At 41.8% G+C, this 23691-nt stretch overlaps 1 protein-coding gene across 3 annotated transcripts; it reads left to right on the forward strand.

The window, feature by feature from the left end:
• The first annotated feature begins 3447 nt into the window (after positions 1 to 3447).
• LOC147444710 (uncharacterized) lies at positions 3448 to 6356 on the forward strand. 3 transcript variants are annotated; one of them, XR_015190060.1, is made up of 4 exons: positions 3448 to 3712; positions 4297 to 4524; positions 5868 to 6023; positions 6145 to 6356. XR_015190060.1 is itself a non-coding variant. In XM_086527254.1 (3 exons), the coding sequence occupies exons 1-2, from the start codon at positions 3546 to 3548 to the stop codon at positions 4511 to 4513; spliced, it is 384 nt and encodes a 127-aa protein (XP_086383380.1). In that variant the 5' UTR covers positions 3448 to 3545; the 3' UTR covers positions 4514 to 4524; positions 4661 to 4909. The 3 variants fall into 3 exon arrangements, 2 of the variants coding, with proteins under 2 accessions (XP_086383380.1, XP_086383379.1); XM_086527254.1 differs by lacking the exons at positions 5868 to 6023; positions 6145 to 6356 and adding an exon at positions 4661 to 4909; XM_086527253.1 differs by lacking the exons at positions 5868 to 6023; positions 6145 to 6356 and having other exon boundaries at positions 3451 to 3712; positions 4297 to 4644.
• Positions 6357 to 23691: the final 17335 nt, after the last annotated feature.

Here is a 23691-nt window from a genome sequence, read left to right on the forward strand (position 1 = left end):
GCCTTATGGCTGATTTGGGTGTTGGGCAGGACACTGCCAACACTATCTACACTGACAGTCAAAGCGCATTGGTAGTTGCGAGGAACCCAGTTTTTCATGCTCGCACGAAGCACATTGAGTTGCATTACCACTATGTCAGGGAGAGGCTCTCAGCAGGAGAGATCAACTTGGCTTATGTGCCAACACAAGACAACCTTGCAGATCTTTTCACAAAGGCATTGTCTCGTAAGAAGCTTGAAGCTTTTCACAAAGCTTTGGGCTTACTCCCCTTTGTGGACTAATCATGTCCTTAGGGCATGGCACTTCCCTTTACTCATGTGCCAGCTCTCGTTCACCGCATCACTCCAGGGGGGATTTGTTACCATATACATGTGGTAGTGATGTGTGTGAACACACTAGGACCGCCGGGGCATTTTTCCCCTCTTTAGGAGGTTTTTTCCCCAAGCATTGTATATACGCCCATCACTCTAGGACTATCTATCTTTCCATTGCACACTAAGTAACACACTCTCTATTGTGTGCCTTGAGCTTCCTTTGTCTTCTCCAAGCTGTGTGTGTTTGTCTGCGCCCCTAATTCCAACATCTGTCATCTCTATGATCACTTCATCTCTCGTTATCGCTCTAGAAGGGAATCCATGTGGCTCCCTTTTTGGAATTCTTGTAGGAATCCTCGTGTTTGGTGGAGATATTTGTGATCCTTTTCACTGACCAAATAATTACTTATTCCTAATGCAGTGTGCGGGCTTGTTATTTCTACAGCTCTGTATTCTTGTCCATATTGTCAACAACGATAGATTTCCATTGATAGTCGACTCCATATGTATAGACATATAAGAGTTTATAATCTGTCAGCTCTTTTGGGTATGGCTCTGAGCACCTATAAAGGTTGACCTCAATGTCCTCAACGTATCTATATAGTCCTTTACTCTTATGATCTATTTTCCAAAATTTGGTTTTTATTAATTGCAAGTTTGGAAGATCCATTATGGGTAGATGCTCGTCTATTGCTGGGATTTCGAAGCTTGTATAAGCTGAGTTTGACTCTAAAGAGAACATGATCTCTGGGCTTAACAGCTCTAGCTTGATGTAAGAAGGCTTATTCCAAAGTGTTCAAGTGCTTTGGTTAGGAAAAACTCAAAGCTATGTCCAAAATCGTAATCGTTTTCTCACAAGTTTTTCAAATTGTCAGTTTTAGACACCCCTAGCTTCCGGATGAATTTTGAGGCCTTAAACGACGTTTTTTTGGACGCTGACTAATAATGAATGATTAAAAGGGTCTTTCACTGTTGTTCAGGGGTTGCACTGAATCTTGTAGAGCTACTTTTGAGCTATTTTTTTATAAAAAAAAGTTTCGGAATCCGATACTGGTAGCTCAAGTTATGGCCAAAACAGTCAATTTGTGCCTGGAGACTTCATACGCATATGATGTCTCTTGACTCAAAATTGCTCCAAACTTTAACTGTAGACTCTCCTTGATGTACTCTAACCACTCCAAGTCTCAGTTTGTGATTCCGACAGATTTAAGCAGGTCTATCAGCCTTGTTTTTGTTTGTTGCCTGTAAATTCTCGCGAAGGTTTACTAAGCCAAAAGTGATCCAAATTGAACGAAACTTGGTCTCTAGACTTATTTTATGCTGGCAAACACCTATGTGAGCTCAAATGTAACTTTTGACCTCTAATTTCGTACTTGAGACATCACACGCATGTGATGTCTTTTGTACTTGAGACATGATACGCGTGTGATGTCTTTTGTGCCAGACTGAAGTGACTTTTATCTCAGTGGCTCTTTATCACTCAAGACTCTCAGCAACTTTCAGAATTCAATTCGAACACTTTTTGTGCAAATTATGGCTGATATAGCATAAATCTTGTCTAATTCTATCTTTTGGCAGTTTGTAGCCCAAATGCAATAAAATTTTGGCTAGGGACTTCTTTTATGCTTTAGGACACTATGATATACTTAAATGTCTGATTTGACACAGATCTGGCCTCTAAGACATCATGCGCGTATGATGTCTTTTGGCCTAGATTTTACTTAGATTTCTATCCAAGGTACTCCTTGATGCATACAACAAATCTTTGCCAACCCAAAAATGCTTCAAGTTTAATGAAATTTGGCTTATATGCTTCCTAAATGTTGTAGATCACAAGGGTTCACTCAGATGTAGCTATTGACCTCAAATCTGGTCTCTAAGACATGTGCAAGTGGTCAGAATGGACTTCTGTTTCTACCCAAGGTGCCCCTTGATGTATACAACAAGAATATGTGCTCACAACAAATTTTGGATGTCAAAATTGCACAAAATCATCACTTTTTGACAAGGAAAAGCCCTGAAAGAGTAAAGTCCTCTCAATTCTCAATCTGTAAGCCCAAATAAATGAAATTTGGTGTATGTGCTCAACACAACATGCAGAAGATGGGTAAAATGTCAAAAGTTTAAATTTGCTGCCAGAATCACCCTTCAGACATTATACGCGTATGATGTTTGCTGATGAATTTTTTGTCAGAATTCATTCACAAGCATCCCCAACTCTCTAGCACTAGTTTCCAAGCACTTTTACCAATTTTCTTGCAAAAATGTGCGCAGGATCACAAGTTGCTTTTTTTTTTCCTGTTTTTGACACTCCGTAAGTTTACCTTTTGAAGATCCGCATGTCTCACAGCATCATCCGTACTTGCGTAGGTAATTCAGCTCTTGGACAGAACTTGATATATCTTTTGAGTTGTAATGCCGCTTTGCATACTGATTCATCCTTTTTTTGTTTGAGTCTAAGAATTTGTGAGATTGTGTTGTGAGCTATGCCTTTCTGTGAGAATTCTTCGATGAATTCCTCAAACAACTCGTATAGAGTTTCAAAATCACATCTTTCCACTGAGTCGAACCATGTAGCCACGTCATCTTTCAGAGTTAGTCCAAATCCCGCAAACTATGTTGCAAAATCCAAAACTTCCTCTCCTCTAATTAATCTTCTGAAAGATGTTGATGCAAGCCTCAGAGGAAGTGTGTGGTGGTGTTTTTGTCCTCACCCAAGGATAATACAAAACAAGCAAGGCATTAGCAATATGATTATGTTGAGGAGAATTAAATAGCTTCATTGTGGTGTTTTTTATGTCTTGTATGTGTCTGTGCAAATGATGACAGCTCAAAAATAAGGTGTTTGGATATGTCGTGAAGTTCGAGGGCTCTCGAGATCGATGAAAGCTTGAGGAAAAGTGTGCATCCTGTCCAAGACATAAAATACAGGCAAGGCATATTATACACAAATTTGGTTATGCGGAGAAAATTTGATGATTCTCAGTGAAATGTTGGATTTGATATAAGTAAGGGAGGAAGGAAAAAGTCTTATCATTTGGGAGGGGAGGATAGGAGGAGGGTGATTGGAGGGCTTCTTATCCAAACGCTTCTAAGCTTTCAAGGCCCACAGGTCGCGTGGGTGATCGAGTAAGGAGTGTGCACATTACTTTCGAAGGCTACCATTTTCTCGCAGGCTTCTTCCAGGTCATCAATAGAGCTTGCTGAGATCGTCCATTGATCGAGGTCGCCATGGCTGTTGCAACCGTTGCAACCTCCTCTCTCCACCTCGCTTGCTCCTCAAGCGCCGCGGGAGAGTCCAAGGTTCTATCCCGCCGTGGTCCCTGCTTGCTAGCTCCCGCTCCTGGCCGGGCTTCTCCTCTCAAGCTCGTCTCCAATGGCAGCCGCGTCTCTATGAGGCATGATCTTTCTCTCTTTTCTGTTTTCTGGCAGATTGTTGTTCATCTTCTGAAACGTGTTGGTGCGATGAACTGGCTGGAAGCTGGAAGTTGGAATCCTGCAATGTCTTCGCTGCACTGTCCAGACATTGTAGGTAGGATCTTCAGGTAAGGGAAACGGTGAGAGGGCTGCTATTCACGCTTTGCCTCGGCATTGCGAGAAGTGACCTTCTCAGTAGTTGCATTCCTGCTTTTACCAGCTAAGAGTGTAGACAGTGTCTGACAATGAAAGCCAGACGCATTTTCGGTCAGTCTGAAGAATGACTTTGAGGGGAAGCTGCCATAGCCGTACGTTTTTATTCAACCTTGGCTATGAGGCTCTCCTTTTATAGGGGTGAAGGTCTTCTCTGATTGGTAGATCGATGTCTTAGCCAAGGCAATTATGATGACCTTTCCAAGGCAGTCGACGTTATTGTCCTTGTTGTGAATTCATCCAATTTACATTATTCATGTCGATTGGTGCATTGGCTCTCATCAGTAATTGACTCTCTTGAAGGTTGAGTACCCGTTCGCGTTTATAAGTCTGACAAAGTTTGATTTTGCAGTGCGGATGGAAAGAAAGAGATCAGCCTTGCGGCACCGGCGGCCCTCGCTGTACTTGCTGCAGCAGTTATTCCAGATATGGCTGAGGCTGTTGCTCCTGGAGTATCACCCTCGCTGAAGAACCTTCTGCTTAGTGTTGTAGCAGGAGGTGTTGTCCTTGTTGCCATTGGAGGTGCCGTTGCTGCTGTCTCGACCTTTGACCCTGTCAAGCGGAAGTGATTCTGCTAGTTGTGAGTAACCAGCATATGATGGCATATTTTTTCAATGCAGTTGAATGAAATCCCCCTTTTTGAAATTGTAAAACTATTTGTGCATTGTCGGGGTCTGTAATACATTCTATATTTTCGGTCTGTCATTTGCATGCAGGCTCGTTTGCTTCTCTTGGACTGAAATTTTTGCAGTTTAAAGCTTACAGCTCATAGAAGCTTGCATATATGATCAGTAATGGCTTGAAGGCCTTGACCCTTGAATTTGTAGTGAGAGTAATTGACTGGCTTGAGCAAAGTTGTATCTGCTGTCAATGTGCAATACCCATGGTCTTGTATGCCCATCCTCCAGTGGAGGGTGTTTTTATCTGTACCCATATGCAGTTTTGTGGATGTTTGTTTTACCCAACGCTGCAGTTGGTCTTTCGAATGTCATGGGAAATGGTGTAACTTATGCTAGGTTTCATTAGCATAGTTACACAAGAAATTTCAGCCAGTCAGTGGCAAATAGAATTGCTTGCACTTGGCGTAGCTGAATGTAGTTATATGTCACATTTGTGGCAGGCTTGATAGGTGCCTGACAACCGATGTTAGGTTTTGACATGCACCCTGGAATTTCACAATGTCCTTATGAGCAGATTTTTTAATAAAAAAACTCGCAATGCAGCAACCAGCCCTGGTATTTTCTTTGCGTTGCGTGTGAGACACTCTCAAGGCTCTTGGACCGGCAGACGGCCGTTAAATTGACAGCTGATGATAACCCTTATTCTATCAAAAAGTATGTAGAGTTTTTCCTGATATGTCTTCGTACTCCTGTCTGTGTAATGTTAACTCTGTCACTTTGAAGAGGAGTTGAAGGTCTTCTAGTTCTACCACCGTTTGCCTACTCACCCTTGTTGGAAAGTTTGTAAATGGAAGGTTGTTACATGACATTACAACCCACAACAGTTATTGCCACAGAGCAAATACGTCGAAGGAAGGTTGTCTTGCCCCATTTCACATGACATTACAACTCCGCAACAGTTATTGCCACAGAGCAAATGTTTCTGCAAGATATTTTACTGCATGTGAGGCTTAATTTATGGATATTAAAAACTCCAAAGTATGTAGCAGCACATGCCGGGTAGGTGCAGACTGTGATGGAATATTGCTGCTTGAGAGTATTTAGCAGCATGCTGGGAAGATTCTGGCTGTGATGTAGTGTTGGTTCCTTATTGAGACCTATGTGAACAACGCTTATATCACTGAATCACCTATGTATACCTTAAAATTCAAAAAAGAATTCATCAGTATTGCTAAGTTCTGAATAATTTACAGAATGTTCTTGTCCTTGTTGTGGATGGGTTGCTTTTGTTGAAATGGTACAGGATATTTTATTCATGGAAAGCCAGAGCTAACAAAACATAGAGGAGATCACAAGAGGTTATCAAGGCAATATATCTGGTTGCTCATTCATGCAAGCAAGACAATGTCGACTTCATAAGGCCATCACTATTTAGTGATGGCCTTATGGAAATTAAAAGGTATACCTAATGGCTTCAAAACAAATATATTCACTACTTACATTACTTACCTAGTGCAAGGACACTCTAAAGAGACTAAAATACTAAAGGGATGATGGATGCTTCTTTATTTCTGGTGTAGGGATCATGGATGTGTCGCTCTTTGCTGCCTTGGGGAGTCCATTATGTAAAATTACATATAGCACATGCGAACAAGGCGTATTTAAATAATCCATTACTTGTATATTTTCAAGTATTGTATGTATCCCTTGCGTATGCATTTTTGGGTTTAAAAAACTAGCCCTTGTGTATAAAAAATTTAACTTTCTCAATTAAAAACACCTTATGTAAGTATATTTTTGTGTAAATGGACTTAATTATAAATACGTGCTATCTTACATATTTCCTAGTGCAGGCCGTGAGTCTGTTACTTTTCTCCTCTGTCTTCACATGTTGAGCGTGCGCAACGCAATGTGTGTGTGTGTGTGTGTGTGTGTGTGTGTGTGTGAGAGAGAGAGAGAGAGAGAGAGAGAGAGAGAGAGAGAGAGAGAGAGAGAGAAGTAAAATTCATCACTCAATGGAGCCCGCGGTTGCTCTCTCCCCTTCTCCTCAACTAGTCTTGATCGGTGGGCATTGCTAAAGAACATCTATAGAACATAACAAGACAAACGCACATTGATATCAAGCATCTAGCACTAAATTAAACAAGTTCAAAGTACATTGGCGAATTTCAAATTGCACAATCGACGTAATAATGGTGTATGGGTGTTGTCCAATTGTGTAAGCCAAAAGACAATGTTTCCCAAGGCATCCACTAGAAAAAATGTAAGAAAGCACATGCAAATAAAATAAGGGAGTTATAATTAAGTACATCTACAAAAAATGTACTTACATAAAGGGTTTCTTAATTGGTGAGAACGTGAAAATTATCATACATAAAGGCTATTTTTGTTACAAAAATGCATGCATAAGGGATACATGTAATACTTGAAATATAAAAGTAAGGGATTATTTAAAGGCCTCTTGTCGCACGTGCTATATGAAAATTTTACGTAGTGGACTCCCCAGGCAATGTTTGTGCCAAGCTGCAGAAAACAATGTGAATAGTTAAACATTTCATATAGTAGTTAGGTACAAAGTAAAAATGCTAGGTATACAATGCATGTCATGCAGAAGTGCCATACAAAAGTATGATAGAGAGTTGGCACAATGGTCTCTCCAAAAATTATAAGAAACAGAAGCCTTGTCCTGCCTCGTAGGATTTATGTGTTGGACAAAGGAAACCTTAGGCATGGAGAAGTGGACGTAGATAACGGACCTTGCAGTGTTGTCAAGTTGGAGTCGTGGTTGTGGAGTCGAAATGTCCACTTGTGAATATATGTGCTTTCTATCATACACAAAATAGGAGTTAAGACAAATACAAAAGATGCAAGATATAAATTAAACTTAAGGAGAAACGCGACTAACTTTATGTTCTATGTCATAAACGGTATATGGTTTACTATAGTGATGAGTTCTCAGTTCAAAAGTCCCCATGGAAACTAGTGAAGCATATTGTTTAAATAAAAAACCCAAATCGTTTAAAACAATATTAACTTGTATTCTACTAAAACCTATTAAGCTGAGGCGGATGTGATAGTGGGACAGACATGAGATGGTCTTCCAAGCTGGTGTATTGGTCGAATAGCCCTGTGTGTTGTGCAACAACCCACTCTTGCTTCGAGTGGCCTTACCTAGTCCAAGTTCCGTGCTCCTCCTATGTTGTTTTTTCTACTTTTCATCTTTTGAGTGAACACGTGAGTAATGTGTCGATGGTTGAGCATGTTGCAGGTAGGAGTGGGACCAAAGGTTGTCATTATTATCAAACCATCAATAAAGCTTGCTCAAGTTCGTGTGATTAGTAACTTTTTGAAGAGCTACATCTCAATTCCTCCTACCCCGATCTTTGCATCCATCACTGCCAACATATACTTTGTATCTATCCATGCAATCATCATGCACTCTGCGAATCCTTCAATCACCAGCTTTATGGCTACAATCCCTTCTATATTTATCTTCTCTAGCATGGTCTCTTCGTCTTTCCTACCTTGTCTCATGTCGATCTTCATCATGGTGTCAATCATGTCTTATACAATCTCCATCATCATCTCTTTCACGAAATTTTCCATTGCACCACTACTTCCATGATGTTGTCTACCATGATCTCCATCATCGTATCGGTCATGTCTATTACAATCTCCATCACCATCTCTTCTATAACTTTTGCTTGACTATCACATTCACTTCTGCTATCATGTCTTTCATCACCACTGCTTCTCTGTTCTTCTCTTCAATCAACTTAGTCTCATGCTCAAGCTTCATTTGCAAACCTTTAATTATTCATATTGTAGTACTCCTACTAATGGGTCCTACTAATTTAGCCCTGCCGTCGTGTCCTACTAAGTTCAACAAGGCTGGCAATTGTAAGAGAACTAGTCTTGGCATGTTGTACGCATGGTCTTGGGATGTTGTATGCAGGTTATATAAGAGAAACACAACCGCTGTCATGAGACAGGTGGAACATAGAATAGAGCATTCCACATTGCTGGAGTTGACATGCTTATGTCAAGCAGCAGTACCACTTCTTGTTATCTAAGCAGACACAGGTCTGATTCTTCGGCCATCTCTGACCCTAGCGTAGCCTTCACAATGAGTCACTCTATGTCCCCAAACACCAACCAAGTTCTCCTCAATACGAGGATGCTGCCATGCATCCCAAATTTGCTTCACAACCCTTTGTTAGAGAATAGATGTTCCATGCTCTTTCCACACTCTTAGCACAGGTCAATCACACAAACCAGTCGCTCATCAGTTATCTCTCTACACAATCGGCCGCCAATCATTGGCTAGGCCCCAAGGTACGGCCCAAACCATTCTCAAGGTTGCCCAGTGAGGATGTGCTTACCTGGCTAGACCATTTTGACAATGTAGCCAATTATCATCAATGGCATGATGATCGCCGTGCCTTAGAGGCCCACACGTTGTTCTAAGGTGTTGTTGCTACCTGGTTTATACAGCAATCAAAGAGCGTCAAAGCCAATTAGAACTTGTTGAAGTCTCTATTAATCCAAAATATCGCTCATCAAGATGTCACTCAAACTGCTCTTCAACAGCTGAATGCTTTGCACAACAGCAGCATGAGCCAGTCGCCCAATTCAGTGTCAAGATTAACCAACTTCTTTTGTGGGCCGACCCTACCATGTCAGAAGAAATGAAGTTGTTTTGTCTCTGGCCACGTCTACACCACCACGACTTCTCACGTCGTGTACGGGACCAAGGCCCTACTAGCTTTCGTGCAACCATTCAAATTGCTTAGCGTATTGAAGGTACAATGATGAATGATTAGGTACAACCCCTACCAACTCCGTACTCCAACAATATCTTAGTTACACCCATGGACATAGATGTGCAAAATGTCCAATTTTCTAATCACAGGTCTCTCCCAGATAGAGACGCACAGGGTCGTCCTAAATGTTATTACTGTTACATATATGGCCATGTCCGAAGGCATTTTAGTCGGCTACAATCTCATCAATGACAACCTTAGAATGCACAAGTTGACAACATGGCTGCTCTTTAAGCTCCACAACGGTTGTAAAATGCCTAGATACAAGTTGCTCTCGCAGCTCTACCGGAAAACTTTTGAGCGGGTGGTTGATGGAAGGCATGCACCCGCACATTCAAGCATCTGCTTCTTCTGGACGCATGGTGTGCTCAACTCTCCTTCAGATACACGATACATCCCATGAGACAATTCTTGACTCAGGTAGCACAATTTCCTCCATAAGTGAATCCCTAGTCGCACCGTTAGGTCTTCCTACTCAAGTCACCCACCCCATTTCACTTCTCTTTGGTGATAACAATCAGCTTTATCATTCCAATGTGGTGGCACGATGCACTTTCCATTTAGCATGCACCACTTTTACACATGCATTTTATGTTCTCCCTTGACAATTGTTCCCAATAACTATTGGTTGGTTGTGATTGGTTCATTCAGACATGAGCTAAATTGCACTTTGATACTCACCGTCTCATCCTCCCAAATGCACTTCCTATTCCGTTGTTGTATTCCCACTAAGGTCCTAACTTTGTCCATGTACAACACACAGTTCTCCCAAACGAAATCCGCACACAAGATATCCATCACTTGCTCCAGAAATTACCTTCTGTATTTCAACAAAAGACCCGCACATCTACCATTAATTTACCTATATGTCATTCAATTTGCATGGGAGATGCTGCCCAGTTAAGATGGCATCACGACGTCGCTCACCAGCCACTAATGAGCAGATCAATCAAATTGTTCAAGAGATGTTGTAGAAAGGTGTCATCGTCCCTTCAAAAATTAATTGGGTCTCTGAACGTCACTTGGTTCAGAAAGATGATGGTACTTATCAATTTTGTATTGATTTTTGCCCTTTAAATAAGGTGACGGTTCATGGCCTCTATCCTCTTTTGAGGATTGATGACCTCCTAGATCAATTAGGTTGTTCTCGGTATTTTACTTCTCTTAATTGATCTTGCCTCTGGATACTGGCAAATACCATTAAACCCAGCTGACGCTCACAAAACAGCTTTTCAGACCCCAATAGGCTTGTATGAATTTACACGCATACCATTTTGCCTTTCAGATGCCGGAAGTACTTTCTAGTGCACTCCTAACTATTTTTTTCATGACCTTATCTTACAAGGTGGTGTTGTAGTATATCTAGATGATATTCTGATACACACACCTACTTGGGAACACCATCTACACATTCTTCATGAAGTCCTCAAGCGGGTCGAGCACTATAACCTACAACTACAGCTAAATAAGTGCAAGTGGGGTGCCACTAAGCTGAAGTTTCTTGGTTTCATCATGTCTGGTGATGGTATCCAAATGGATCCAGTCAAGGTATTAGCTATACAAAATTACCCACCCCCTTCCAATGTCAAGAATCTTCAAAGTTTCCTTGGGATGGCTAACTTCTCCCTTCCGTTTGTGCCAAATCTACCATCAATTACATACCCTCTCTGCTATCTCCTCAAGAAAGGAATCAAGTACAACTGGACGGCCTCTTGCTAACAAATTTTTGATCAACTGAATCATATTATTTTACAAGACATCGTCCTTGCACATCCTGATTTTCAGAAACCTTTCTCCTACAGAAAAACGCATCAAACCATGGTTTAGGGGCTGTGCTATTGCAGCAAGATGAGCATACTTGGTGGCAGCCAATATCATTCATAAGTCGTTCACTCAATCCAGCCAAAACCAACTACTCCACGACCGAGAAAGATCTGCTAGCGAGTGTATGAGCTTTTGCTAAGTTTCATTATATCTCCATGGATCGAAGTTTGTGGTTGTTAACCGACAAGTCAGAAACTGGAGTCAGCACTGGGCGAATAGGAGGCTTGACTACCCAACGCTCCCTATCGCTTGGTGTTAAAGTCATTACAAGAGGAAGTTGAGTAAATACTGGGCGAATAGGAAACTTGGGGACTGCCCAATGCTCCCTATCGCTTGGTGTTGACCTTGGTGTCAAAGACATTACATGCGACAGTGAAGTCAACACCGAGCGAATAGGAGGCTTGGTAACTGCCCAATGCCCCCTATCGCTTGGTGCTGACCTTGGCAAATAGGCGTTGGCCCAGTAAACATCCATGGACATTACATTGTTTTGAGTCATGGACCGGGCTTGTTGGTTCAATAGCCAAAGGGTAAGAGTGATCGCCGATGAGAGGTGCACTCTAACTAGAATATTCAAGGGTTAGTTGGCTAAGCATGGGCACCCAAGTGTGAATGGGCGAGCTCATATAGAAGTCACCTAAACCTAAAAATCACTCAGTCTCTCATTTGTGCAATTGAAGAGTGCTCTTGCTCCATCTCCATCTTCTTCTTCATATCCTTGTGTGTGTGTATGCGTGAGAGAGAGAGAGAGTGTGTGTTATGATCGAGCATTGTGACGGCACGGCGGCGGCGAGGCAGTTGAGCGCAGCACGACGGTAGCTCCCTCTTCTTCATGGTGAGAAATCCTCCACGGAGGCAAGCATAGGGCGGTGAGTGACACACCCTTGCTCTCTTGAACTTGCTAGATTAGTATGGTTGTGTGCTTGCAGCCATTTGTGGCTCGCACACAGTGTACGGCAAGTCCCTTGCTTTGACACGTGCAACAGACGGGCACATTTTTGGCACCGTTGCCTGGGAAATGCCCTGTACTAAGCTCGAATAGCACTCTATGTTGCTTTGTGGTGCAATGTGAAATGTAGGAAAGGTAGAGAAAGAAAGTGTGTGGCTTGTTGAGAAGGATTTGTGAACTTTGTTTTTGCTACAATCACTGTTTTCTATTGATAAGGTGTTAGCTTTAAGGTATTAGATCTAGAACGTTAGATTTGTAAGGTACAGTAAGTAGATTTGTTAGTTAATTAGTTGTTGTAGTACTGTGTTAGTGTGTAATAGTAGCTCTGTTAGTTGCAAGTAGGTAGGTGTGTGTGTGTGCTCGCGCGCATGGCGCGACTGCGGCGACCTTATCCAAAAAAATAAAATGAAAAAAATATATATATTTTTTTTAAATTTAAAAAAATTTAAAGGTAGGACCGGGATTGAGAACATTCCCCAGGCCCAAGCCCAAGCCCACATTCAGGCTCAGGCCTCAGTATTTTAGCCTCATGCCTAAGTAAAAATGGACCCTTTTGAGGACCATCGGAGCTTTGGGTAACCGAACGCTGTGCTATAAAGCACACCACGACCCCCTGAGCGATATGCTCGTTTCGAGCTATAACACGCTCTAATCTAAAAACTAATCATTAAAAGACATTAAAAGACATCAAAAAACGAGTGAAAACGGGGTGCAAAATGCCCAAAAAATCAAGCGGCTAACCTTCAAGGGTATTCGCCGACGCTTCTAGGGTGCCAAAGGCACATACATCTTCGCTCTGGTCATGTGCTAGAGGCCGAGCAACTAGTGAGCATTTCGACTAATGCAAGTTCTCAATATCCACCTACCTTAGGTTCCAGGCCCTCAGCGGGAACCCAAGGTAGTACCACTCATAACCCGCATATTGCATCTAGTGACTCTTCCTCTGACTACGACGTCATGGAGGGTTACTCAATGCCTAATCCTGATAGCTCAAGCCAAGACATGCATGCCATGGGCCCACGGTCCGGGCCGAGTGTGCTTAGCCGCTTGAAGGAAACCTTTAGTAGAGCCACTCGCTCCGAACATGGAGCTAACGATGTAAATGAGGATGGTGGGGAAGTAAATTTTTCATTCATGACCAATGTAGACCCCATGCTCTTGGAGAGTGTGCACGTGAATACTCCATTCACTGTACCCCCTGACTCTTCAGAGCTATTCTCCTTTGAGGTTATATTACCTGATGGTAGAAGCCTTGCCGAAGTGCAAGAGGTTGAGTGATATATCATTGCGGCTAGGGCAAAGTAAATCAAGAGCTTACGCAAGGCAGACCAATGAAAAGAGTTAAAAGCAAGATCCCCTATGTCAATATCCTTGCTAGGACAATCGAGTGCTCTTGAATTAGCGACCACTAAGGGTCAACCCATAGAGAGCCACATTGCATCTAGTTCAAAGGACACCCATAGCACCTCAATCCTATATGGAGCGTTCATAAATGAGAACTGGGAGTACAAACTACAAATGGAAACTCTTACTGACCTATACACAGGTCACACCTATCACGTGGGTTGGTTAGATGTCCTACAATCCACAACGGGTGCTACTAGTGTAGAGGATCAACAACAAAGAGTTTGTGAGGTCATCCATAGGGTTAGAGGTAAAACCGAGGGATTAACATTCCTTCAACGGGTCTCATGAGATTCTTGGAAACAGGGAAGGCTAAACAACCAGCCTTATCACAAATGGAGACTCCCTCGGTAAGTCCGATGGATCCTCCATATGTTGTTTCACTAGGGGTCTCAGTGCAACCTGAACCCACAAGTGATAGCTTTACCTTTCCAAGTCTAGCTCATCTTTCCCTTGATGACACCATGGCTACCATGCCTACCCCAATGATGGGCATGCCAAGAAACACGCCATGGACCTCATTTCTTAGTAAAGCACCACTACATGGTAGCTCAATGCCTGCAACAGTACTTACAAGTGTGTACCAATCGTATACACCTATAGGTCCTCGTACTCATGTAGTCCCTACCCCTCCCATTGTTTCAACAACCTATGCTCCACAACCACAACACCCAAGCTCTTATTTACATGGGACCATACCAGCGGCTAGCATTAGCATGTCACATACGACGTCTGCAATGCCTAGGGCCACACATATGAACTTTGGGCCGCCACATGGCATAACAATGTACCAAACTTGGAACCCAAGGGCTTCCTATGCGCCAAGCCCAATGCCAATACCTACTCCACATGTAGTCTCTGGAGCGCCTTCACCCACGATGCCTGCTCACTTAGGTGACTTGGCAAGCTCACACAAAAATTTAGTGTGTTCTTATTTTCTCAAGCTATCGGTCGATCTATTGCTAAGAATATGCGTAACACGCCATATAGAGAACCTACAAGTAAGGCATTACAAATAGCCAAGCTCGCACAAAAATTTAGTGGAGACGGGGATGTGAGAAATCAGATCGAAGTGTTTGAACAAATATGTGATTCTCTAGGAGAACACAATGACATGCATAAGAGTAATGCTTTAAGCCTAACCTTAAGTGGGAAGGCTGGGGATTGGTATAGAACCCTAAAGGTGGAAGAAAAACGATTTATCCTACTCTTAGGAGACTGTTCTTAAAAGAATACATACGAGAGGGAGTGCTTTGGGGTGTAGCCTCTCAGCTCCAAAAAGCCCAACGAGAGGAAGGAGAGTCGGTGAGAGACTTTATTAGTCGCTTGAAGCATTTGAATTCTCATCATAATCCAATTGAGAGCTTCAATAATAATCACTTTCTTGATAGATTCATTAGGGGATTACGACATGAGGATATCTACAATGGCCTAGTCATTAGAGGTATCACCACTTGGGAAGCAGTCACCACCAATGCGATCCAATTGGAGGATAATTTAATGATTCAAGGAGAAAGAGTGTCTGTTGAGCCTAAATCTACTAGCTTGCAAGCATCGAGGCATCAACCAATGACACTAAAGTCTATTGCTAAGGAGCCAAAGATATCTTAGATGACTTTAGCAGATCTCACCAAGACCATTCAAGAGAGTCTTAGAGACAATCGTGCTCCACAAAACAATCATATGTATCCAAGAAGGGAGCAACAATGGTGCCCAGTATGCTAAGGTCCGCATAGTACCAGTGAATGCCCTACTTTTAGAGTAAAATTTAATGGGAATTGCAATGCCTGTGGGAGGTATGGTCATCAAGCTAAGGATTGCATAGTATTTAAGCGCACGATGGCCAATAGACCAACCTTAGCATGGACAGACACACCTCGAGTGCCTGCATTGATGTCGGTCTCACCTCTTGAACAAATGTCACTACACATGGTCCCTAGGGCCCAAAATGTTGTTCAAACAACACCCTTACCACCTCCAGTGCTAGGACCGCAACCACCACATCCGAGAATCACTTCTGTGAATCAAGTGGGTTGTGAGTCATCTATTGCTTGTTAGGAAGGTTGTGATGAAGATATAGACCCTAATATTTCCTATGGGATTGATGCGCTTAAAGAAAGTCCACAATACTACATAGAGAACTATTGGGACAAGTCAAACTTGTCTATCAAGTAGCGGCTCTTGCTGCAAGAGGCCAAAATATCAATTACACTGCCAAGAGACCACCTCTTCAATGCTATGAGTGTGGAGGTTCACATCGTGTGGCCGAGTGTCCTATTAGGCTACAAAATAACGTCACACTAATGCAAACCAATCAAGTGAGCACGTCTACAATGTTGATACTCATGTGTAATCGATGTGGCATAGATCATTTGATTGCCCAATGTACGAATAATCCAAATGCACCGAAGATCACGCCATTAAACTTGATTGAGGTTACCGAGGAACCATCACAAATTACACCTGTGGTACCAGTAAACGTACTCACACGATTGATGCTCCAAAAACAAAATTATATTCGTGAAGAAAGAGACACGGCATCAATTTCCCAATATCAAAAAAAGAAGAAAACACGGAGGAAGATATCGCAAAAAGTAGCAAAGTTAGACCCTAATTCAAAGACCAACATAGGGACTGGTGATGACCCGTATATATGAACGATGCTGAAGAGGATTCTAATTTAGGTGAAACCATGGAGACCAAAATGACCACTAAGAAAGAAACCAACGAGGAAGATCATCATGAGCCACAATGGCAAGGACCGAAGAAGAAGATAGGAACTTACCCAAACCCTACAGAGGAGATTGAGCCAGTCATGCAATTAAGGAGTTTGGTAGGAGATACCCAAAGGGATCTAGAGCCAGCACCTAGGCAGATCCAGATTACAGACACAATGTTCCCTATGCAACAACAACCTCACCAAGTCCATTGACCCTTAGCCATACCTAGTGTCATCCAAGAAGAAAGTGACTTAAAGTCATGGGAAAGTGGGCGTAATCACTTCTTGTTGGAAAGAATGTTTACAGAGGGACTACGTGACCCTATTGAAGAAATGGAGATCCCATCTTCCCCACGTCAAGGGACTGAAGCCCAAAAGGTGACGTTAAACATTGCCAAATTGATGGATTTCATGGCTTCAAAAGTTAGAACCACCATCATGTCCAAATTGTATGGAGACCCTGAGCTATTCTTAGCTCTTGAGCTTTCCTTAATGGAGAACTTAAGGTCGGGCTACCACAATTTGCATAGATAGATGGAGCTAGGGAGATGCCAATAGAGGAGGAACACTAAGATCCACAACCCATCCTAGATGAGAACCCCGTTGTAGAAATACTTGTTAACAAGTTGGGACAATACTTTGAGGATGATGAATCCATTGCAACCATACCAATCACTGCCAAGGGATTAACTATGAAGGGAATCCTTGATGGTGGCGCTAGGGTTAGCATTGTGACTAAAAATTTCTATGAAATTATGGGAAGACCTCACCTTCGGATCACAACCATAGTAGTAAATATGGCCAATGGGTCTATTGTTAAACCTATTGGGATGCTAGAAGATCTCAAGATCAAGGTCTTTGGACATAAAATAAGAAATACCTTCATTGTTATGGATTTATCCAAGCACACTATGGCATCTGAGATGATCTTAGGACGTCCTTTCATGAGGGAAGCAAAAATGGTACATGACTGGTCTAAAAACCATGTCTACTTGCAGTTCCCAAGATTCTGTCATTTAAGTGGATCTTGTAAGTGGTCAAGCACATCCTTTAGGAAACAGATTTATAATTGATCATAGATCTGACACCACAGTTCACTCGGCCCCCTTGTAGTATTGTTACACATGTAAAATGGACACTGATGTTGGGGAAGATTCTCCTTATATGGATGTACTACCTGGGATGACTGAGTATGACATTGTGGATTGGGACCACTTAGCAGTAACCATAGACACTTGGGGAAATAGGGGGATGACAAAATCGGAAGTTAGCTCAACAACAAAAGGAATCGGAAGTGAAATCACAGTCCACAGAACAACAGGACCCCACATATTTACACCCTGCACCTAAACGTTTCAAATCCTACACCACAGAGGAACGTAAGGTTGTGTATACAAAGGCTCAAAGAACACCTATCGATGGAAGCAATGGAGTTTATGATGGTCCAGTGATAGTTAAGGAAATAGAGTTAGCATACCCAGGAGAAGAGTCCAAACATGTTTCATTGCCCAAGATCTAACAGAGAATGAGGAGTGTGTACTTAAGAACTAACAAAGACTGAGGAGTGTGTACTTAAAGATCTAACAGAGACTGTGGAGTGTGTACTTAAAGAGCTTCTTGAGGAATTCAGGGATATATTTTCTTGGACATATCATGATATGAAAGGTGTTCCACCTTCCGTGGTGCAACACATAGTCCCCATGAATAGCATGGATAAACCAGTTCAGTAACGACTTACCCAATGAATCCTAAATATGAAAAGATCGTTCAAGAATAGATTGAAAAGCTTGTGAAATGCGGATTCATATACCCTATTGAGCACTCAGAATGGGTTTCTTCGATAGTGATTGTGCCAAAAAAGAATGGGAAACTCGGAGTGTGCATGGATCTCAAGAAGCTCAATGCTGCCACTAGGAGGGACCATTACCCCTTGCCATATTCAGAACATGTGCTTGAAAGAGTTGCAGGGAAGGAATCTTATAGCATTTTAGATGGGTATTCTGGCTACAATCAAATCACAATTGTGCTAGAGAACCAAGCTAAAAAATCCTTTTTACCCAAATTTGGAATGTTCGCATTTCGTGTTATGGTTTTTGGCTTAACCAATGCCCCTGCTACCTTTCAAAGATTAATAAACACTGCTTTTAGAGAATATTTGAGGCAGTTTTACGAAGCTTTCTTAGATGACCTTTGTGTTTATTCCTCTTGGAAAGAACATCTATCATGCTTACGAAAAGTGTTTGAGAAGTACAGATTGTATTTCATCTCCTTAAACCCTTTCAAATGTCGATTTTGGATTAAACATGGAGTCATTTCAGAGCATATAGTGTCCAAAAATGGGATTTCCACAGATGAGAGCAAAATTAAAGCAATTGCTGAATTGCCACCACCTACAAACTATAAAGGAGTTCACAGATTCATGGGCCATGTTGGTTATTACCGATGGTTTATTTTAAACTTTGCCGAGATAGCTCGTCCATTGTACAAACTTCTTATTGAGTTTCACTAGACCACGGAGTTTGGCCATGCTTATGAGTCATTGAAAAAGACCTTGACTAGCACTCCTATTCTATGAGTGCCCGATTGGAATGTAATTTTCCATGTGCATATTGATGCATTGAACTTTGCTATTGGGTGTGTTCTAGCTTAACCAGGAGAACATAAACTGGACTACCCCATTAGCTTTTCAAGTCGTCAATCGAATGATGCCGAGAGAAACTACACCACTACGGAGCAAGAAGGTTTAGCTATGATTTATGCAGTAAAGAAATTATGCTACTACCTTCTTGCCAACAAGTTTGTTTTCTATGTGGATCATCAAGCCTTGTTGTATCTAGTAAATAAACTTTGTTTCAAGGGAAGAATTACACGATGGTTGTTGATTCTTCTTGAGTTTGATTTTATTGTTGTGGTGAGACCTGGTAAAAGACATGTCATGGTGGATCATTTGTCTCGCATACCCAATGGTGAAGCCCCTACTAGAGTCGATGATGAATTTCTTGATACTTCTCTATTCCTAGTTGAGACCATACCTAAATGGAGTGAGAAGATTGTGAAATTTTTAGTTAACGGTTTTCCATCCCAAGAGCTTCGTAAGGACATAGCTCAAAAACTGTTAAAAACATGTGAACGTTATTCTCTCATTGCAAGAACTCTCTATAAGATAGGGAAGGATGATATTCTTAGACATTGTGCCCGTAAGGATGAGTATTTATACATACTGCAAGAAGCACACATGGGTATATCCGGAGGACATTTCTCAGGGGAACTAACAGCTAGAAAGGTGTTGCAATCAGGCTATTGGTGGCCTACCTTATTCAAGGATGCATCACTTTTTGCAAAAGGATGTGATGAATGCCAACATTACAAGATCACACAATGAAAGGATAAGATGCCCTTACATCCTGTTAAAGTGACTCAACCATTTGAAAAATGGGGTTTAGACTTTGTAGGCCCAATTGGTCCGACAGCGTGTAGCACTCAATCTCGATATACTATCGTTGCCACTGACTGTAACAAAGTGGACGGAAGCCAGGGCGACAAGTAAGGTTGATGCAAGGTCAACTGTCAAGTTTCTCTTTGAGAACATTATTACAAGATTTGGTTGTCCCTTTGAGATTGTGAGTGACAATGGTACTCATTTTATAAATGGAGTGACTACCAACTTCATGATAGCTCACCATAAGTCCACGCCTTATTATCCACAAGCAAATGGCCAAGCTGAGAGTACCAACAAAACTCTCATCTCCATTTTGACAAAGACAGTTGAGGCTCAATGTACAGATTGAGATTTAAAGCTTACATCAGCTCTATGGGCTTATCGCACTTCTTACAAAGTGGCTATTAATTGTACACCATTCAAAAAAATGGTATATGGCCAAGAAGCAGTTATGCCATGGGTGTTTGTAATTCCTAGTCTGTGCGTTGCTTCACAAGAAGGTTGGGATGGTAACCCTTTAGTTGAGTGCTTATATATCCTTGAGAGGTTAGATGAAGAAAGACAATTGGCTGTGCAAAACGCACTTGTGGAGCAAGATAAAAGAAAGAAAGGTTTGATCGTCATCTAAAGAACAAAGATATCAATGTTGGTGATAAAGTCCTTATGTATAGAGGGCGTAATGAAAAGAAAAAGTCAAAATATGCGGGAAAAGGACCATATAGAGTATGTGAAATCACCCCACAAAGAACCATTTGTGTGGAGACTCTTGATGGAGTTGAAACCAAAGGATTCCTCAATGGTAGCAAATTTAAAAGATATTATGATCCTTTAAGCCAAGAGGATCTACGTGCCATCCATCAAGAAAAAGCAGTCAATGCAAAAACAGAATTGAAAAAGATACAAGCTCAAGCTGAGGCTAAAGAGCAACAACAACGCATAAGATGCCAACGAGAGGCCTACCTTGGAGTTACACATGCATTCCACGTTGAAACAGAGGATGATTGGTTGGACTCTAACACACCTCTATGATACCCTATTGAGCTAAATAGCACCTATGGAAAAGTGCTATATAACGCCTTACTGGACACGGGTGCTAAGTATAATCTGCTATCATATGGGGTGTGGTGTCAATTAGGGAAGCCACCTCTATCTGAGAGTATTATCCAAGTCAAGGGTGTCAACAAGAAAAAAACTGTGGTTTTTGGAATCTGGCTTACTTCTGTCCATTATGACAATGGGGTTGTAGCTCAAAACTTTTTGGTCATGCCTGTTGGGTTCAAGCCCTTGTCGGTCAGCCCGTGGGAAAAGCCTCTTATAGGCATGCAGTAGAGATTCAGTTACAAGTCTAGTTTGCATGGCCTTTAATGGCTTTATATACAATGTAAGGTTTTACAATAAAAAAATAGAGAATATAGCGTGTTCTTTTTACTCCTCGCTATACTGATCTCTCTCTCTCTCTCTCTCTCTCTCTCTCTCTCTCTCTCTCTCTCTCTCTCTCTTTCTCGTTCTTTGCTTTTCTGCTGCACCACGCCATGGTAGTCCTTCAAATTCATCCTCCCTAGCCGGTCCTAACAACTGGTATCAGAGCTTGTGCTCTCGGCCTCGGTAAGCTTCAATACAGTGTGTGCAGGAACCGTCACTTGCAGCAAGGCAAAGCCGTCTGTCAACTTGTGCCACTGTGGGCATAACCTGTCTCAACAGATTCTCTCTGGAAGTTTGTTGCGTTATCGACACTACAACCCCTACTAATTCGGCCTCTACAGGCACTACTAAAGAACAAAATGCCATCTGCGTTGTCGACGTCTGCTACACAGAAAGCTTATTTTTATTTTGTGTTCACACCTTATAAAGTGACCAATTTCAAGTAGCCCCTTGAACTAGAGGGATTCACACCCCGCAACCACAGTCCGACATATCAATCAAAAAGAGAGTGGCTATCGAGAAAAGGAGTTCTATGCATCGAGCATTTTGAAGGGCCATCATATGGCAAGGCAAGCCAGTATGTACTTTCCTACAACATTTCAGCATCTTAATTTACATACAACACCTCTCTCGAACGCGTATGACAAGTTTACCAGTTTAGTGGTTCGGATACAGCTAGCAAAAAAATTCTCGTTTTACCCTATCTATCACTACCCTCATCTTTCTTTATAATTTTAAAACAAAAAAATAATTGTATATTCTCCTTCTCTCTCTAGCGGTGTGGCCACCCGCACACACTAGAGAGTATCTAGCCTACATCATCATCCCTAGATAATGCCAAGAAATTGGTCTTCCTTGCAGGGTCGGGCCATGTGCTAGGGACCTCTTTGTCTGGCATTAATAATTGTGGAAGATTTATCCTCTCCACCTAAATAAAGAGGGTTAGAGGTCACTATCAGGGATATCATCATACACACACCATCATCATCATATGTGGGACGGGTGTCTAACCTCACTCCTATCTTATTGCAGACATAGCGAGAACCACGAATATACTTGTCAATCCATGGGATGAAGCTGAATCAACTAGTGCATAGAGGCTACAAGAGGTTGTCAATCTCTTGAAAAACAACAGACAACTCGCATCTAACTCAAGCTCCACTCAAATGACAGAAATCACCAAAAGCTAGTCGCTAATCGGCAAACAAATCATAACCGTTACAACATCAAACGACATCAAAACGTTACAGAACTTATAGGACATGTTTATAATACCTATGTACACACGCTTAAGGTCTCAAATCTGACTTTAGATCAAGTGCAAAAATCACGATTATTAACAACAGTGAGTTTTTGACCTAGTCGTTTTCGACCCAAAATGCATATAAATGCTTAGCAATGATGCCCCAATACCCAGCCTATACTTATTTTATGATTCATAAGCTTAAATTCTTACTTATGATAAAATTAGGCTGTAAGACGACGACACCAAAAGCTACGGATTACCATGAAATGCTTACGTCAATGCATAGAGCTCTTACCTGCGGTTGCAACGCAACAGACGTCACTGCAATATGACAACCAAGAAGGGAGTAGGAAGCATGAGAAGGAGAGAAGTGAGCGCCGTTAGCTCACTTTGTGTTCTATTATCCAAATACTTACAAAAATTGTCTTTTATACCTTAGCCAAGGTTTCTGTGGTCAAAACTAAAAAATCTGGGAGCTCTAAATAAAGATAGGTTGATACAATTTGGAAACTGGTTGCCTCGGCTCATCTAATACATTGTTTATCTGGAAAGTAGGAGTTACAACATTCTCGATTCATCAAAATAATAAGTGTTTTTACAATAAAAGCTCCGAAAAATGTTATCCGAGTTAGCTTGCTGCTAACATTCCCCCCCTCCTTGATTGTGTCGTCCCTTGACAAAGCTTCATGGACTGAAGTAGTCTTTGGGTTGACGGCTGGCGAGGCAGACCTTAAGCGCATGTAGGGCTTTTTCATATCTGATTCGTCTTTCTTTGTCTGGGACTTGCAAAAACTGCATGGTGACTCTGTTTTTAAGTTCAATGGCTAAATAGCCAACAAACCTTGATGTAAGGTTGCTTATCACTGGCCCAAATATCTTCGTTGGCCATGTGAAGAAACCTGTATAGAATGCCTCTTCAAATGCCAACATATTGCTAAATGGCAGAAACATACATTTGGCATAAAAGCCGTAGAGGACTTCTTCTGAAGGTTGTCCACTTAAATCATAACATAGACCTTTGTTGCCTTCGAGAAAAGACATCCATGTGCTCCGGGGCTTGCTTAGGCTCGTGAAAAGTTTGAATGCAAGTTAGCAGCATTCTGTAGGTCTTATAAAGCATTGCACATGAGAGGTCAGGGAGGCTCTTGAAGAATGTCATGGCACCCGTTAAGGTTTTCATCATGTATTCTTCCATTGCTGGTCCCTGCTCTGGAGCTGGTAGTCATGGGTAATTTAGCCATGTTGGCCTCTTATTCTTCTTCAGTGCATCGTATGCCTGCCATGTCCTTACCCTTGGTACA

This window comes from Adiantum capillus-veneris, chromosome 13 (genome assembly GCF_014529385.1).
Source record: "Adiantum capillus-veneris isolate H3 chromosome 13, ASM1452938v2, whole genome shotgun sequence".
In the NCBI taxonomy this organism is placed as follows: Eukaryota; Viridiplantae; Streptophyta; class Polypodiopsida; order Polypodiales; family Pteridaceae; genus Adiantum; species Adiantum capillus-veneris.

What these genes read in the sequence shown, in the direction of transcription:
- LOC147444710 (XM_086527254.1), top strand. Translation starts at nt 3,546, where the DNA reads ATGGCTGTTGCAACCGTTGCAACCTCCTCTCTCCACCTCGCTTGCTCC. An exon ending in GGCAGCCGCGTCTCTATGAG is followed by an intron (nt 3,713 to 4,296) that starts GCATGATCTTTC and finishes TTGATTTTGCAG; the next exon opens with TGCGGATGGAAAGAAAGAGA.